The following is an 18,119-nucleotide window of genomic DNA, read 5'->3' as shown; positions in this document are numbered from 1 at the left end:
GAGGGCGTTGTAGAGCTAGATAAAAGGACAGTATGGTGTTTTCCTTCCACATCAATAATATAACCAGGGACATGAGGAGAATAAAATGAAGAGAATAAATCGAGGAGAATGCATTTTGGTGAAAGGGTGGAGGCCTCTCGGACCGTCCATACAGGTGGTTTTCTGGTACCCTGTTTTTATCCCCTACCTTTTGAGTGCCCTTCCTTCTTCATGTGGGAAGAAAATACTCAGAAATGGACCAATACCAAGGAGGTAATCCAAGGGTTTTAGGAACTGTTGGGATAATCTCCCCATGCCCTGATAATATTCCCATTCGATGGGATAGGAACAGCTGGGGGTATAGATTGTTTCTGCTAATCTCTTGTTTGCTAACAGTAGATCCCTCAAGAGGGTGAGTAGAACGAGTACCTCTTGCACTCTGTGTGTATCGTAACCTCCTCGGCGCTGACCAGCAGCAATCAGAGGTGGGCGAGCCAACAAATTAACAAGGAGAGCCAAGCCAAGGGTCAGGTTTGGCGCTTAGAACCTGTGCACGAGCCGAGCCCTGAATAGGTTTGTTATGTAAATCATACAACAAATATCACATAAAATATGATAAAGCCTCCTCAAAATTCAAGAAAATGTATTTCGTTAACATGTCGAAGAGTTTATATAATAATAATAATAATCCACATTTGTAAAGCGCGAACAATCACCCGTAAGGGTCTCCAGGCGCTGGGGGCCGTCGGGAAGATTAAGCGAGCTATTGCCCAGAGTCACATGGTGCTGGACTAATCTGCCACCGGCCTCGGGGATCGAACCGTGATACCCAGATTCCAGCGTCAGTTGCCCTGGCCGCGGCGCCACAACTCTCCCTTTTGACATTAATATGTCACATTATAGAACTGGATTGAGACGCACATATTAAAAGTGACATTTTTTAAACATGAACCATTAGTGAACGAAGAGGCAAGACAGTGGTCATGTAAACCCTGTACGTGGCCCAGATTATTATACAGCAACACTTTATTATATTAAAGCAAACACAAAAGGGTTTTTGTTACAAAAGGAAGTGGGGTCGCACACTACTCACACACCGGCGGTGTCGCCCCTAAGGACTCTCGTTAGTGTAGTTAGGTGTTCGCAATGCATCATCTTTCGATCTTCCGCTATCTTCGCCATCCCTGGACACATGTTTTGGGGTATCACCCCTCGTCAGCAGGGATAGGCCGTGTTCTGGGGTTGCCGATGGCTGCCAAATATCTGCCAGGTATAGTACCACTCAGGCGCGTAGGTGCGGGATCCCTGGCTCGTCAGCCGAGAGCTCAAGGGAGCTTTAAAGTTACAAAAGGAAGTGGGGTCGCACACTACTCACACACCGGCGGTGTCGCCCCTAAGGACTCTGGTTAGTGTAGTTAGGTGTTCGCGATGCATCATCTTTCGATCTTCCGCTATCTTCGCCATCCCTGGACATGTGTTTCGGGGTATCACCCCTCGTCAGCAGGGATAGGCCGTGTTCTGGGGTTGCCGATGGCTGCCAAATATCTGCCAGGTATAGTACCACTCAGGCGCGTAGGTGCGGGATCCCTGGCTCGTCAGCCGAGAGCTCAAGGGAGCTTTAAAGTTACAAAAGGAAGTGGGGTCGCACACTACTCACACACCGGCGGTGTCGCCCCTAAGGACTCTGGATAGTGTAGTCAGGTGTTTGCGATGCATCATCTTTCGATCTTCCGCTATCTTCGCCGTCTTCGCCATCCCTGGACACGTGTTTTGGGGTATCACCCCTCGTCAGCAGGGATAAGCCGTGTTCTGGGGTTGCCGATGGCTGCCAAATATCTGCCAGGTATAGTACCACTCAGGCGCGTAGGTGCATGATCCCTGGCTCGTCAGCCGAGAGCTCAAGGGAGCTTTAAAGTTACAAAAGGAAGTGGGGTCGCACACTACTCACACACCGGCGGTGTCGCCCCTAAGGACTCTGGTTAGTGTAGTTAGGTGTTCGCGATGCATCATCTTTCGATCTTCCACTATCTTCGCCATCCCTGGACACGTGTTTCGGGGTATCACCCGTCGTCAGAAGGGATAGGCCGCGTTCTGGGGTTGCCGATGGCTGCCAAATATCTGCCAGGTATAGTACCACTCAGGCGCGTAGGTTTTGGGATCCCTGGCTCGTCAGCCGAGAGCTCAAAGGAGCTTTAAAGTTACAAAAGGAAGTGGGGTCGCACACTACTCACACACCGGCGGTGTCGCCCCTAAGGACTCTGGTTAGTGTAGTTAGGTGTTCGCGGTGCATCATCTTTCGATCTTTCGCTGTCTTCGCCATCCCTGGACACGTGTTTCGGGGTATCACCCCTCGTCAGCAGGGATAGGCCGTGTTCTGGGGTTGCCGATGGCTGCCAAATATCTGCCAGGTATAGTACCACTCAGGCGCATAGGTGCGGGATCCCTGGCTCGTCAGTCGAGAGCTCAAGGGAGCCCATAGGGGCGACACCGCCGGTGTGTGAGTAGTGTGCGACCCCACCCCCATTTGTAACAAAAGGGTTTTTGGACAAGTGGTATTGTGAACTTACATATTTGAAACTATGAAGACAGAGGTTTTTTGGGTGAAACAAAATATTTGCCTGCGATCACACAATTTAAGCAGGGAAGTCACAATTTTCCAGGTTTTGTTGTTTCACTGTACAAATCAGCCACTAAACAGATGTCTATTTGTCTTTCCCTTTTTTGTTAATGCCTTATTTTTTCCTTCGTGCATTTTGTGCAGCATCTGGTGGCTTAGTGGACTAATGCGTCCACTGTAGGGGCCTGTGTTCGACCTAAGAGTCACAGGTTCAAATCATGGCAGGTCCACTCAGTCTTTCATCCTTCTGAGGTCGATAACATGAGTACAATTGAGTTGGGTAACAATAAACTTCTGTTATTCAGCTCCAAGATACCCTTGGGTGAACGTGCGCTTTACAAATACACGTTATGTTATGCTTTTATGCAGGTTTCATATAGCGTGACTCAACCCAAAGTTATTTGAGTGCTATAAATGAGCACCAATTACATTACACAAGTCACATTCCTTTTATAAACACAGGGAGATTATGTGATTTGACCAGAATTGCAGGATGATGAGCAGACGCTAAGACTCAAAACTGGTTCCTCAGTTCCATAGTCAGCAGCTCTGGCTGTAACTCCACATCCTGGATAGAGGGAAGGTGGCAAGCAGCAACCTTATGAAAGATCAGTTCTTTATGGGCTTGAGGTTCCAACAGACCTTGGAGCTGTGCTAGAACAGACCTCAAGCTATCAGTGGTCCACCCAACCTCTAGCAGCAACTTATGTCTTTCCAGTACTAGGACCATGGCACTGGACGAGGGTATACGCGGGTAGACGGCTTTTACACACTCTTTCACAGGCTGGATGCTGTCTCCTCCGCTAAGAAGCTGGGCCCCACAGTAATATGCTGAACTCATCCCAGAGAAATTTTCAGGCACCTGAACACATCCAGCAGCTCCTGCACCTTGTCTGCTTGTTCACAGCAGCAACGTGCAGGCGAAGGGGCTTTGTTATTTTTTATTCCAGCTGAGCCCAAAACAAAGGCCATAGTTAAGCGGCCATCAGACCTCATTCTGATTGATTATCTTAGCTGGGGGCTAGCTGGAACCTCACCTCTAGCTGAAAATCTAATGGAGGTAAACAAAGGCTCACAGCTTGATTTTTCTCCACAGGTACTTAAGAGGGGCATGTTTTTGGCTCTGCTCAGTCCCTGTATATATGATATATGAATGCACTGTTGAAATGTCAGATGTGTTGGTCTGTCCCAGTATTAACACAAATAATTTAAATACCACTATTTTTTTAAATTTCTTTCATAGCACTACTCATCCCAGTCCAGAGTGTCAGAGTACTTTCCATCAAATGTACAAATTATACATTGACAATAAATCATGTGTGTGAAAATAAATGTGCAGGAATGTGTTACATTAGACTGTGAGGGTTACATGGTCCAGGCACCACATGTCCTTCATAGCTCACTGTGCTTTGTTAGAAGAACTACAATTTATGAACTGCAAGTAAAAGAAGAATATCTGTGTTAAAAGCCATAACTCACTTGCCCATCTACACAAAATAAAAATCGGTCATCTGCGTGCCACATGATGTGCTTTGCAGGAGACATATTAACCCTCTATGCTACTTCGATTCAAAACTGTGACTAGACAAAACACAGATCTCTTCAGCAAGTGCATCAACCTCCAGAGTTATCTTACCATTATTACTATTCTCTGAGATTTACCGGGCACACAAAGTTCTATGCAATAGTTGCCTTAAGCCCATAAGATATTTTAAAATGCAGACTTTTGCAACCAATTAACTAGAGTAGATTTATTGCATCATTTCTCCTTGTTGACAATTTCTTTGTGGCAGAGTTAAAAAAAAATAATGTATAAATCGAACCCCAGATTTTGCAACGGGGTTGCGTCACTTTTTGGCACAACTCTCAATGCAAAATCTAATTTGTTAAATATTGTAATGCACTCAAATCTACCCATGATAGACATGCTACACGTGTGTGAGGTCTTAAGATCTGATGTCACTTTCTGTGAGGCCATCACTTCCTCTGAGGTAATGGGTTGTAATGCCACTTCCTGTGATGCCACGTGCGATGTCACGCTCATTGATGTCATGCACCATGATGTCACTTGCACACTGCCTAATTTGGTTAGTCCCTCACTTATTTTTAGGTCTCGGCTAAAGACGCGCGTAAGCGCGTCTCCGCCGAGATCTTATGTCACCGAGCGTGCTTCCCAGGAGACAGTCCTGGCCGCGCGCATTTCCTGTTGAGGCGATTGCCGCGGGCCGCGCGCTCAGCCACTGTCTCCTGAGAAGCTTCAAACACGCCTGCGCATACACGCATACACACACGCATGCACACAAACACACACATCCCCACCAATACGGGAGCCGCCCGCTCGCCCCCACCCCGCCCCCCCCGCCGACAGATGCGCACCTTTTAAAAACTCTCCAGCAACGGGCCCCTTATGCCGTTACTACTCCGGTGATCAACCATTTTTCAGCGCTCCCCACTCTTCACATCGCTGATGTTCCTCAATTGCCCACTATCCCGGCACTCTCGCCCCCCCTTCGCATGCCTCCCAGTGCCTCGTCCGCTCTCTCCTTTGCCCACGATACTGCACCCACCCCTCCCCCACCTCGCCTCACACTCTACGCCGCACCTCTTCTGACAATTCCCCCAGCGCCCACGCACGCACATACATAGACACACACCCCCGGACACACACATACACGCGCGCACAAGCACACACACACGTGCACCAAGGCCCCCCATCGCACACATACATATACACACACAAGCGCACCCCCCCTCTACAAGTAAGGGCACTTACCGCCACTCCGGAGATCTGCAGCCTCAACCACTGCTCCTCGGGCCAGACACTCGTGGGTGCGGGCTTCGCGCACAAGGCGGAAGTCCCGCCCCCACCATAGCTTTCGTTTTCAGGAGTGCGCTCGCCGTAGCAACAATGGTAAGACTTTCATTCTCAGCCAGCCCATCATAGGAGGGTCACGCAGAAGGGGGCGTGCTTTGTGCTTCCTCCACAGCCCCGCAGAGGAAATAAACACGGGGCCAGCCGCGTAGCTAGGGGGGGGGGGCGGGCTCATCGTCTCGTCATTTAATGGTACAAGTATCTTATTCAGGACTCGTCCAGCTTGTTAGTCTGTACCGGGGGACCTCACTTGGGTTTCATCATGGGGAAAGGTTAAGTAACTGCGTATCAGGAGCAGATCGTTCGCGTGATGACTGGCAGACCGTGTAAGTGCACAACGTACACCTATCTAGCAGGATGGACCAGCCGCCGCCCCACAGAAGATGCCGGTGGTTAGGAGTGTTTATAGCAGCCACTGTGGCGTATTAATTATCTGAGGTATGGTCCCCTTGGTTGGGCTGTTCCAGCAGAATCAGGCAGTCCCAGAAGTTATCCCCATGCTAGGAGCCGATAGTGTAGCAGGTGCCCAGCATCCGGCGGAACGACCCTCTGTGTTTTGTAAATGACTGTGATTCACAATGATTTGGCCTTGGCAGTAGTTGGGCATTGGGTACTTTACTGGTCCGGAGCTTGCCCCCGGCATAGGGGCGGTGATCACTAGTTCCAAGTCTCAAGGCTGCGAGATCGTCGAGGCTCCAGCCCCAGTGTAGCACTGATTCCCAACTCTCACAATGTTGGCTCAGTCCCGAGGTTTTTTGTAATAAGTGGGGTGGGACACCAAAGCCACCGGTCCCCAGTTGGCGGTGCTTGTTAATGTGGAGCACTTTGTCTAATACTGCCTGTGTCCGCCTTGGTTTTATCTCGCCTGGAAAGCGCCTTGCAAGAGGTCTGCCCGGTCCCTGAACCCGTGTGGGCCTCCAGTTCAGTGGGCGGCAGCCGGGTCGCACTGCTGCCCAGGGTAAAGGGTGGGTTGATCGGGGAGGGGTGAATGCGATTCCTTACCCCTATTACGGTGGCTGCTTTGTCTTGGTGGTGCAGGGTTCGCCACGCAGCTCCGAAGTCAGGTGGGAAGGAGAGGGGGCACCCGATGACGGGAGCCAGGCAGGTCTTCGTCCCTCCTGGAGCCGCCGGCTTTGTTTGTGGACCACCTCAGATCAGTGGCCTCCGGGTAAGGTATATAGGGAGCGGCGGTATCAATTGGAGTCACTCCTGCGAGCAGCTTGTCCTATTTCCTCCCGTGGATCTACACTTGGGCGAGGTGTGTATTCTAGTGCGCCTACTTCCACCGTGTCTCGCTTTGGCCTTACCTCGGAGAGCGCCGTGATTAGGAGAGGAGGCGAGGGCAAAAGCATACAATCTGCATATCATTCAGTGCGACATGCGCTCCGCAGGTACTGCAATGATGGTAGCCTCGTCTGCAACAGAAAATATGCAGATATTTAGGGGCTTTTGTCGCGACTCTGGTGGAGCTCCTGTCTTAAGGCGCCATCTTCATCGGCGCCAAGCCATGACCCCCCTCGGTGGTGTTTCTTGTTTTAAAATACTTTTTTTCCTTCCTCGAGTGTTAACTGTTCTGACCGAATCTGGGATCTAGTGTCATTTTTCTTAAAGCATTTGCCGAGTCTTTGATGAGGCACTGTGTCACATCTCATTTGGGCTATTTCTTTTGGCCTACACTGGAATCCGGGACGCAACTTGCTGCTTGGTTTTAGGTCTTTTTAGAAAAGGGGGTGGTGATGAACAGAGTGTCTGAATTAAGCAGACCACTCTTACCCAGTCCAAAGATCAGGGCTTGATCCATCACCGTTATTTATCTCACTGCCCCATCCCAGCTCAGAACCTGGCTATATGCAAATCAGTCTGTCCCTGGCCCAGTGCATCATGGGAACAGGGCAGACTAAACTACCAAGCCAATTCTTCACCAGAAAGGAGACAAGCTACCGGGGACCGGTTTCTGGCATTTCAGCCGTCTTCGGCCCGGCTTGCTTGAATCCTGATGGAGCAGTGAGAAAGGGTGCTGTGTATTGGCAATGTTAATGACAATGCCATTTATTTGTGATTTAAAGAAAAAAAAATGTCATGAGCAATGCCAATAGCTCTACCATTAATGATGCCGAGACCATTGCATTGCAAATGCTTGTTTATGACTTCTACCCGTACTAGAAGACAAACATCTCTCTCTCCGTTCTGACCAGCAGCAAAGCAATCCTTATACCAGCAAATGCATCCCCGCACCCGATTAACAGGAAAGTGTCCCTTTCCAACACTGGGACATGAACAGCTGTGGCAATGGAATCCTCTTCAGTGGTGATCTGCAGTAGGTTCCTTCATCCTTATTATGGTAAAGAAACAGCTGTTCAGGAGTAGACCCTTCCTTACTCCTGGAGCACCTTCTTGTGCAATGAGGTTCTTCTCTCCGTCTCTATCTCTCTCTCTGTTCCCTTCTCTCTGGCTCCCTGGCCTTCTCCAGTGCACTGTCTGAATCCGGATTGACCAGCTGGGATTTCTGCATCACTAGGAGAGCCCTAACAATAAACCTCAACAGTCCCGCCTGCCGTATCGACTGTTTCTGCCAACAGTAGGAGCTCCCCATGCATTGGTGCCTCAATCCTGACTAGTGCCTTTCCAAAGCGGAGACCTGTAACCAGCTCTACCAAGTCACCATCGAACGCAAACTATGAAAGCATCCACGAACTGCCCAGCCTGTCCACTCTGCTTTTACCATTCACCACCTTAGACTTCATTAACACAACTATAAAGCACACATCACACCTCCAAGCACTACATTTTCCTCCTTATATGCTGTGATTTGTTTCTTCAGTACGCCACGGAAATCTCCTCACCACCATCTTAGTATGGGATAGTATTCAGGACCTGGCTTGTTTCTCGGCTGCTAGACTGCAAAATGAACGACTAAATTCAGCATGGGGTCGCCATGTTTGAAAGGCTATTTCTTGCAGGTGGTTCTTCCATCTCCTCTCCTCAATACTTGCTTTAATTTGTACTTCTTCGCAGTAAGGAGTCGCCCTGGGGAGGGTAACTTTGAGCTCCAGAAATCCCAAATAAACCAGTTGAATACAACAAAGAGTATTGCAGTAAGCAAGTGTCAAGTTTACTGCTGAATTAATCAAGGGAGCGCATGGAATTCAATTGCAATACAAGCCCTATGCATTTCTAGTTTGAAGGATTGATGAAATAAAGTCTTTATCACAACTTTGTTTTGGGTTGTAGGAGCTGGGTCTTTGATGAACACCATAGCTTGACTGCTAACCCTACCCTAGTGCACCACATTAGTGCTCTGAGGCTGTTGGCTGTGATTACTCTCGCTCAGTAAGGGCTTTGATGGGCCCCAGAGCATTACCTGCACCGAGTGTTAGAAGACTTGAGCTGGGGTCAGCAAGTATCTCTCGACTACGGAGAGACACCTAGAAAGGGATGTATGTCGTTACAATGCATGCTTTTTCCACGCATGTCTTTACAACGCAGGTTTTACAACGCAAGTGGCGCTGGATAGTGAATAGTTTAATTTACTATTCCAACTTCAGTCCCCGTGGATAGTAGGGAAGGTTTTGGATAGTAAATTAAACTATTCCCTATCCTACAGCGCCCTCCAGCGCAAGTCGTTATAACGACTTGCGTTGTAATTCCTGCGTTGCAAAGGTACTGCGTGGAAAAAGTTTTGTTGTAAAGGATGTTTCCCCCTAGAAAGCCTCTTACATTGCAGTATACAGCATTTGTGTTGCGTCAATCCTGCTGCAAGGCTAAATGCCACAAGCATTGCATCGGATAAATAAACACAGAAGATGACAAAATGCCCTTCAGCAGGGTGGCCAGGGGAAGCTCGGGTATTAGGAGGTTGAGGGGGGGGGGGGGGGCACCCCTGTAAATAAAACATGATAGGAGACAATCACCGTGGGGAAAATATCTGTTAATAGAGTGTATCAGTGTTTGCCCCACATTGAAAAATCCACAAATCATGTGCTGCATTGGTGACCGCCTTCAAGGCCCAACCGGTCTGGAATTAAGTGACCGGGAGACCAAGGGCTCAACCATACATTACATGCAGACAAAGTATACGCCGTCCGGCGCATCTCAGGTTTGCAACAGCCATCTTTATACTCACAAAGATCTAAACCAGAGCAAATCTGCAGATAGCAAGAGCATTGTCAAGGTGTGCATATCTAAATGGAACTCCCCCTGAGTTGAAATGAAACATCTTAAAAATGACTCCAGCACTTTCAAATAATGCACATCTTCACGCGTACGACACAGAACAGCTGAGGAGAATGGGGATGCTCAAGGCATCTCATGACTCCATAGGAAATTGTGAATCGTTTCCTAGACTGTTGTCCTCCCTATTCGTTGGTTGTGCCAGTGCTTTATTGGTGGTTCTCTGCCTCTCTTGCTTGGTTTTACTTTGCATATCAGCAACTAGGAGGCTTCTAAGTGGCACCAACATTTTTGACAAAGTAGTCCCTTCATTAAAAGTTCCACTTCTTATTTTACTTAATTTTCTCTGCCTCCAAGCTCTGGAATTCTCTCCTCCTATTGATCTCTGGGCAAGACTCTCACCTTTCATGTTGCAAGGCATTAAAAACCTGGCTCTTCACTCTCACCTGCTAGGCCTTTTCTGCGCTTCTTCCGACCTCCCGCTCTATCTGTAGCGCCTTGACGCCCTTGGGCAAAGAACGCACTTTATAAGACTAATATTCATCCATTCCTTATGATTCGCTTACCTTGAGAAAATATGACTCAACTACTTGCACTGGCCGTGGGGAAACTTGAAATCCTTGCTTGTTGTTCTAAAAGGAGAGTTATCATTTGCAACACAGCTCAGTTTGGACTGGTAGTTATATCACCAGCAGGCTGTCTCACATGTTCACTCATCAACACCCTAGTTTTCAGTGTTTGCCTTCTAGCATTTGGAACAAAAGGAACTTTCCGACAGCAAATCAATGCCTTCAATCTTCGCCTGCCACTCTCCTTTCAGTCTCACTCACACAATCCGCAAGCTTCAGTTAGAACCTGAAACTTTCCTTCTAAACTCACCTGTCAATCATCTTGCCCTGCAAAAGGACAGGTGAAAGGTCAATTCCATCTATCACTCTGTCATGGGGTCGTTCAAGCCCGGCCAGCGACAGGCTTGTGGTGAAGAGATCCATGACACTGCCCAGTTGGTGGCTGACCTGCAAGAGAAGATACTGTTCATAAACACAATTTCTAGAGCCACGCCTGTGACATCAAGTCAATTGTAAGAGTACCTCATACTGCTGAAAAACTGGTTCAAGGTGCTTGAATGCAGAGAAAAGAAAAGAAGGTAAAAGTTGAAGGATATGGGTAAACAGGAGAGTAGGGGGTTTAGGAAAGGGGCACATATTCAGGAGAAGATTAATTAAAGACAAGTCGGAATGGGTAGCTATGTAGCAACTTTGTGGCAAAACAATGTTCTTTGCTAAATCAGCTTCCTGAAGCCTTAGTTTTATACAAGCTCCAGTGTCATGATAATTTCAAGACACTCTAGTACAGCTCAAAAGACCAGTGGAATACCACTGAGGATTGTAATGAACAAGCAGGGTCACAGGCCTCAGTTGTTAACACAAGAGATGAATGTAAACTCTTGAATCTATCTGAACGCAGGTCATTAGTACAAGCACATTCAAGTCCATCATCTTTAACAGATGTTTGCAATTACAGACACTATCCATCAACAGGAACATCAATCTAGGTCCTGTCCAAAAATAACTAAGGGGTGCTCCACATGTTGTCACTGAGGATAATCCAATCCACTCTAATCCAAAAAAGTTAACAGCAAAGTGCACGATTACTGATGTTTGTCAGCACTGCGAATAGCTCACTGTGGGCTGCTGATAGGAAAATCATCAAGCGATCATATGAATTAGGTTACAGTGAAAAGAAACGTTTTTAGCTGTTTTTGAAAGGAAGATTTCTTTGTTTGCTCTCAAATAGAATAAGAAAATCCAAAGATCTGAACCTGTTTTTCTAATTGTTCTGTCTTCACGGTCAAAGAATTGTGGTAGGATTTTTGGTAAAGGTGCATGCCAGAAAAATAGTGGCCATTCCACAGACGGTCCCTGTGTGCAATGAATGGTGCTTTGAAAGTCACATGTTTTCATCTGGAAGCGAGTGGAGCTTCATTAGAGTGGGGTTAGATTAGCCATGGACATTTAAATCAAGCACCATTCTAACAGTGCAAATCTGAACTAGTTGTAGAGTCAGAGGTTTGCTTGGTAAAACCATGGTAGACACTACTGGCATAATCAAGGCATGCCTGGACAAAGACATTTGCTGCCTGGACATATTAGGAAAGATCCAAGTAAGGGGACATGCACTTAAGACATTTTAGATGGAAGAACGAAACAGTCCTCTATTACAGTGGACATTTGGGTTTGAATTTTAAGACAGGGTCTTTAAGGGTTCACTTTTTTTACCCTGAAGTTACTAGTATAAGACAATGTCCAAAGGTCGTGGACAGAGCTCAGCTTGCCAAAGTGGAGTCTAGTGAGTTAGGCAAAACCACGGTCTTTGCCGGGTTCAATTTTGCCTAAATTCTAGAGATCTAGGAAGAAATAGTAGCTATACCGTTAGCTATATCATCCCCAATGTGTTAGAGGTCTCAGGCAGGGAGTTCAGCAGAATCAGTAGCTGACTGTCATCACTGTACGTGAAAGTCACACCTGATAGTCATGTAGTCCTTTAATCAGTGGTATCATGTACAGGTTGATAAAGAGTAGTGACACCTCTTGTGAAATGCTCCAGACTGGAACCAGACTAAAATCAGTGGGCTGGTGGAGGGAGGAGAAGGTGGAGGGGTTTGAGACAATAGAATTCAGGTGTTACAGTAAGTAATGGAATTAAAACTGGTCTAGATTCTTCAGATTTGTAGGACTCACAGACTGGACAAGGGTCTGCAGAACTTTTTGAGAGAAAGGATTTCTATGTGAACTGCTAGGACAGGCTGCTGAAAGCTTATTCTCCCAGTTTTCCTCATTTAAAGGACTAAAGTCAGTATAAAGAGCCTTTAGAGATAAAGATTCAAATTTCACATCATCTATGGTGTTACAAATGTCTTGAAGTTTGTTAGGCAAGAACTGCTCTATGCTACAGAAAAACATTTGGGAAGAGGAAGCGTCGGATTGGGTCAGTGACTATGGTTTTTAAATATATTTTTATTAGCATTTGAAGATCACATACATAAAAGGCATGTTAAAAGTTCAGAACACATTACAGCATTGCACATTCTAAGTTATAGGACATGGGAAGCTGGCTCTGTATAAATATTAAGTTATTTTATTTCTAGAAGCAAGCCAAGCCTGGCACAGGTAAGTGAAATAAATGCTTTGCAAAATCTTATGCAATGTTTTACAATTGAATGCAGGTTCAAATGCAATTGATTGTAATACAGGTAAGTCAAAGTGTCGAAATTACATGTCAGATTACTTTTAAGTTTTTAAAAAATCATTTTTCTATTCAGTGCGATATGCCTATATATCACACTGGGACATTTCCGATAGAAAAGGTAAGTAAAATGAGTTTTGCACATTTGTAGCTTTTCAGATTTTCATACAAATCAACTCCACACTTTTTCAAGGAAAAACAGTCAATGTATTCCCATAGAAAGAAATTAAGTTATTGGTTAACAGGTAAGTACTCAGTCTTTGGGGTTGAGTTTCTGGGGTTAGAACAAGGGTGCCCCAGGGTCAAGGATGCACCCTTGAAACGCCCTCAGAGGCACTAGGACGACCGGGTGCAGAGTGCTCGGACCCATGTTATCCAATGGGGGGGGGGGGTAGGGGGCCTGCGGGTGGTGGCTGCTCACATGCAGGCCACACTGTTGTGGGAACAAAGCTCCTAGGGTTTAGCTCAGGGCAAAGGTTTAACACAAAAGGTGCACCCACAGCGGCACAGGGCGGCCGGGATGGTGCTGTTTTGGCATTGGGTGCCCTGTTGGTTTCAATGGAGAATCTAATTTTGGTTTTTAGCTGTAGGCTCGGTCCAGGAAGACTTTCGGGAGGAACCAAGATCTGTGTTGCCTCCTTCCACCGGTCATGGCCGACCGCTGGTTGGGCAAGGTTCTGCCTGACCAGAGCGGGGGCCTGGCATACCCCTAAAGAAGCCCATGTCTGTGACGTTGACGGGGAACCCACTGATGGTTTTGCTCTTCATCCCTCCCCTCGCCTGCCTCTCATCTTCCCTGGGACCCTTCCCCCCTTACTGGGTCCTCCCCCTCTACTCCCCTTGCATTCTTACTGTACCTGGACGATCCACCCCATTTCTAAATTCTTGAGGATCCTTCTTCATTTTGTGGGGTTGGGGGGTATCCTTCCACTTCTTGACACAGACCGGGAGCTGAACACCTTTGTTTTGTTGAGCTAGTTGTTCTTCTTTTGCATATTTCTTTTTACTATATTCAGGCAGTCCAGGTCACCTACTAAGTATTGTTGAACACTGTGCAAACAGCAGGCGCTGCTCATTTATCTCTCTATCGATCTGGAGATCAATCCTGTGTAGGAAGCTGGGTTTCTGTTGCAGTAACCCTCCCACTTGGTTGCCAGACTACTGATGCACTTTGATTTGACGTCCCTAGGTACCTGACAATCAGGTTACCAGGGCCTGTGTTCTTTCCCAAAACTGTATCTTGTACCCCCAATTGGCACAGCTCTGGCCACATGTCAGACCCTTGTAAAAGGTACCAGGGGTACCAAGGGCACTGTGGCCCCTTAGAGGCCCTGTACCTTTACACACACACACATTGCCATTGCAGGCTGCGCGTTTTGGCCCAGAACAAAGTAAAGAGTCAACATGACACACATCCATATGTGCCATGCCTACAACCTGCTGCCCTGGCATAGGTCAGCCACTACTCTAGCTGGGTGCACTATTCAAGTGGTGAGGGTACAGAGGCATGAGCCCTGCACCCCTACAGTGTCTAGACCAATTCTTAGACACTGTAAGTGCAGTAATGCCATTAAGAGTATATGGTGTTAGGAGTTTGTCCTTACGAACTCCCCAGCACCATAATGGCTTTACTGAAAATTGAGACGTTTAGTATCAAACTTCTCAGAACATTAAACCTACACTGATGCCAGTGAGGGATTTAATGAAAAATGCACTCAGAGGGCCTTAGAGATGATGAGCCTCTGGTGGGTTCCCTGACTAGTAAACACCAGCGTGCCACAACGGGACATGTTTCCTGAGCCCAGAAACAAAGCCTTTACAGTATTTAGGGGGAAGCCCTGAACTAAGAAGACAGATTCCTGCAACCTAAGAAGAAGAAGGATGAAAGAAGACGCCCAGCAGAGGAGACTGCAAAGAAGAATGGACTTGGCCCCAGACCTACCGGCCAGTCTGTAGTTTCCAGAGATCCTGTGCCAAAAGACACCTTGTCCTGCAGCCAGCAACCTCCAGAACCCCTGGGAGGACTAACTGCCTTCAACAAAGACCGGATCTCCTGTGAACAGCTGCTCTGTTCAAAAGAATCCCCAAACAGACTGAGCCAGCTGACGACAAATAACCAGACGCCTGGAACCACCACTGCACCCATCGCCTACAGCCCGAGGCTTCCCAGACCCTTGTGTGCCTGAGTACGGCAGTAATTTGCAGTGTCTGGTGGTTCATGTGCATCAGAAAACAATGTATGAAGCCTGCAGTTGCGAGTTGGGAGAGAGACTCATCTGGGCTTGTTTCCTCTCGTGCACCTGAGCCCTTGGCTGCTTCTCCTTCTCTCTACAACTCCAAAATGGAAATCACCAGTCTGACGATGTGCAACTGCCTTTTAAGGAGACTCCACAGCAAATCCACTTCAGGTTTTCTTTTTTCTTTTCCCTTTCCATCATACTTTTTTCTCCCTTGGTTTCTTTCTGATCTTCCCAATGCATTATGTTTCCTGTCTTGTGGTGTTTGATGTTGTTTCCTTCCCTTGTTCGTTTACAATTTAAAGGTATTTTTGTGGTTAGAGGGTACATTGCAACAAATCTCTGTACCTAAACTTGTTTTCTGGCTACCTCCATTTGCTGATCCTCACTCCTCGCTCTTGAAGAATTCCACTATCGGATCACAGATTCCTGGTTTTCTTCTGTTGTGTATCGATTTAGATTCCGTATGCATTTCCCGATTCATGCCCTTATATAGGTATAATTCACATTGCCCTCATATAGGCATAGAAATCCAGTCCTTATTTAGGCATAGCCCCTGCTACCCAAATACAGGCATGGCTACTTACATCCGTTCATCTACGTCACAACGACTTCTTGGAAAACCAGACTCTTAAGCTTTAGGGACTTTCCCTTGCCTGGATATTGATTGCTCCAAGAACTCATTTATTATGCATGAACATCTATTCCTTAGGGGTTCATTCATGATGTTCATATGCCCGACTTTTACGTCAATACTGGAATTCCTAAACACCTTCAGGGTATAAATATACCTTCACTTGTTATGACAAAGCACGGTGTGGTTCGGTGCAGTTAGACTACCTACATGCACGACACAGCTCGCCACAGCAAGTACCGAAGGAAGCCAACTCCCCTGCTGACGCACTGACTAGAAGCTGTCATCCTCCTGCCGAGAATCCAGCTCCAGTGTTTCGGACTCCCCTTGCGGGGTGTTGGGAAATCGTGTCCCAGGAAAGAGATACCAACCTCTCTCATTGTAAGGTATGGAGCTGATTAGAACTACACTACACTTCAATCCTATGAAGTCCTTCTCCAGTAAGGAAGTTGTTATACCTTTAGCTTTTTCCTCTCTAATAGGTGGCAGCTTCTCAAGGGCACATGCCTGCCACATGTTCCAGGGTGCAGTGACATTGTGGCTTCTGGAAACTGTCTCCCGTACATCTGAAGGCCCAGGCTACATTACAGGTAAGATTCCAGACCTGAACATGTACTTCTTCAGCAAACATTGCAGGGAGGCATACAAGGCCCTCTCTCCTTAGATGTTTTCCAGACAAGGAGGTATGGTACTGTGCAGCTCGGAACCCAGATGCAACAGTTGGAGAGGGTATACTAACAACCTCGCAGTCTATCCTTGGATCTGCCAACTGCGAGGCATAACAAGCAAACCAGGTACTTGGAGAAAACCTGCCTCATGTGTGGGTAACGGATTCTGTAGAAATGATTTGGTGGCAGAAGGATTTTTCAAAAATTGCTTATTTAGTAACAGATAGCTTTTGTCTAACCAAAGTTTAAGATTGCCAAGAAAATGGTAATTGTTCTAGGTTTAAAGGTAGAGTGTCTAATAGATTAAATAAAGACATTTGGAGTGAGGCATGCCAGGAAGACAGTAGTTTTACAAGAAGGTGAAGTAAAGTCAGAATAATTTTGATTAGCGTTTCGAAGTATTCTATACCTGTAAGGAGTTACATGCAAAAATGGTGACTAAAAGATCTTGGTGGTAGATAAATGCTATGCCACCACTGAGTTTATTGTTTCAATGGAGGTTCAAGATTTTAGAGCTTGGTGGTTCAAGTTAGAGTCAGATGGATGCCAGTTTTCAGTTAGGAACATTAAGTTTACTTCTTCATCAAGAAAGGAGGAAACAGTTATTCATCACTGCCAAACTAAAGTTCAGTAAAATAGCCTTCAGAAATGGGGATCTTGAGGCTTACTATTCAATATTAGGTTCAATTTACTTTTTTGCATGGCAAATTTACTATATGAATTGCCCGCACAGCTTTTTGTGCTATTGGGATTTAATACGTAGCGTGTGGAGACGAGATTAAGCAAGACCTGTAGCTTGTCATTACCTCGACCTCTGCTACTCTCTGACCTTCTACTGGGGTAGAAGTGTTGGCGTCAAGCAGTGGTTGGGCTTGGACAGGGACATACTGTCTTGGCTTCACCACAGCAGCTGCACACTTCCACTGTGCAGGATTCACCATTAGGTAGGTAGGTTAGGTAGATTGTTAAGAAAAGGCAGGGCCATGAACCTGCAAACCAGAGAGCAGGGCCACCTGTTCCAAGATGGTGGCAGAAACAAATAAAAAACAGACTGGGCGCATGCTATTGCATAATGGCATGGAATAAAGAGTCCTTAGCACTAGAATGTGAAATGAAAAGAGAAGAGGCTGGAATGTTACTTTAGCAGGGCTTCTTTAGCAGTCAGGACTTAAAGATAACACCTCATATTTGTTCACTCAATCAGTATAGGAAAAGAAGAGGGAACTCCCTTTAATAATTGATTGTTTGTTAGGTGAAGGTTCTCTTAGTGACTCTGAGGATACTACTCTGCTCCTGATCAATAACTGGGTGTCCACCTATATCCAGGTCATTAAAGGCCACCTGAATCCAGTCCAGAACTTTTCACTAACAAGTCATTGATTTCAGGTGCGTTATTCCAACTAGTTCAATAGCATCAAGACAAGACAACATCAATCAAAATGCGTTAGGCTCTCATACAAATATCTAAGACTGGAAGCTGTGTTTATAATGACCTGGATGGAGGTGGTCACCCGATTATTAACATGCATGTGTACCCTCCCATGCTTGACAATGCCTCCATCATAAAACTGTCTCCTGCCTTTGGTTCAGAAAAAGCTGAAGATGGTTTCCATAATGACTGCAACCTCTTAATACGATCCGCCTCCTTACTCCCACGCAAATCAACCTTGTGAAACTGGAGCTTATCTTTGCCTCA

General features: G+C 46.6%; 1 protein-coding gene across 1 annotated transcript in view; it reads right to left on the bottom strand.

Annotated features, from left to right (window-relative positions):
- The window catches only part of GALNS (galactosamine (N-acetyl)-6-sulfatase), a 186,296-nt gene that overhangs the window by 61,899 nt on the left and 106,278 nt on the right, over positions 1-18,119 (bottom strand). The window contains exon 10 of the mRNA XM_086945806.1: positions 10,518-10,654. Coding sequence (XP_086801932.1) covers positions 10,518-10,654 — 137 coding nt within the window. The remainder of the gene's footprint in view (positions 1-10,517; positions 10,655-18,119) is intronic.

This window comes from Lissotriton vulgaris, chromosome 12 (genome assembly GCF_964263255.1).
Source record: "Lissotriton vulgaris chromosome 12, aLisVul1.2, whole genome shotgun sequence".
Lineage (NCBI taxonomy): Eukaryota > Metazoa > Chordata > Amphibia > Caudata > Salamandridae > Lissotriton > Lissotriton vulgaris.
The sequence above is the reverse complement of the archived record's forward strand: the minus strand, read 5'-3'. Positions and strand labels throughout refer to the sequence as shown.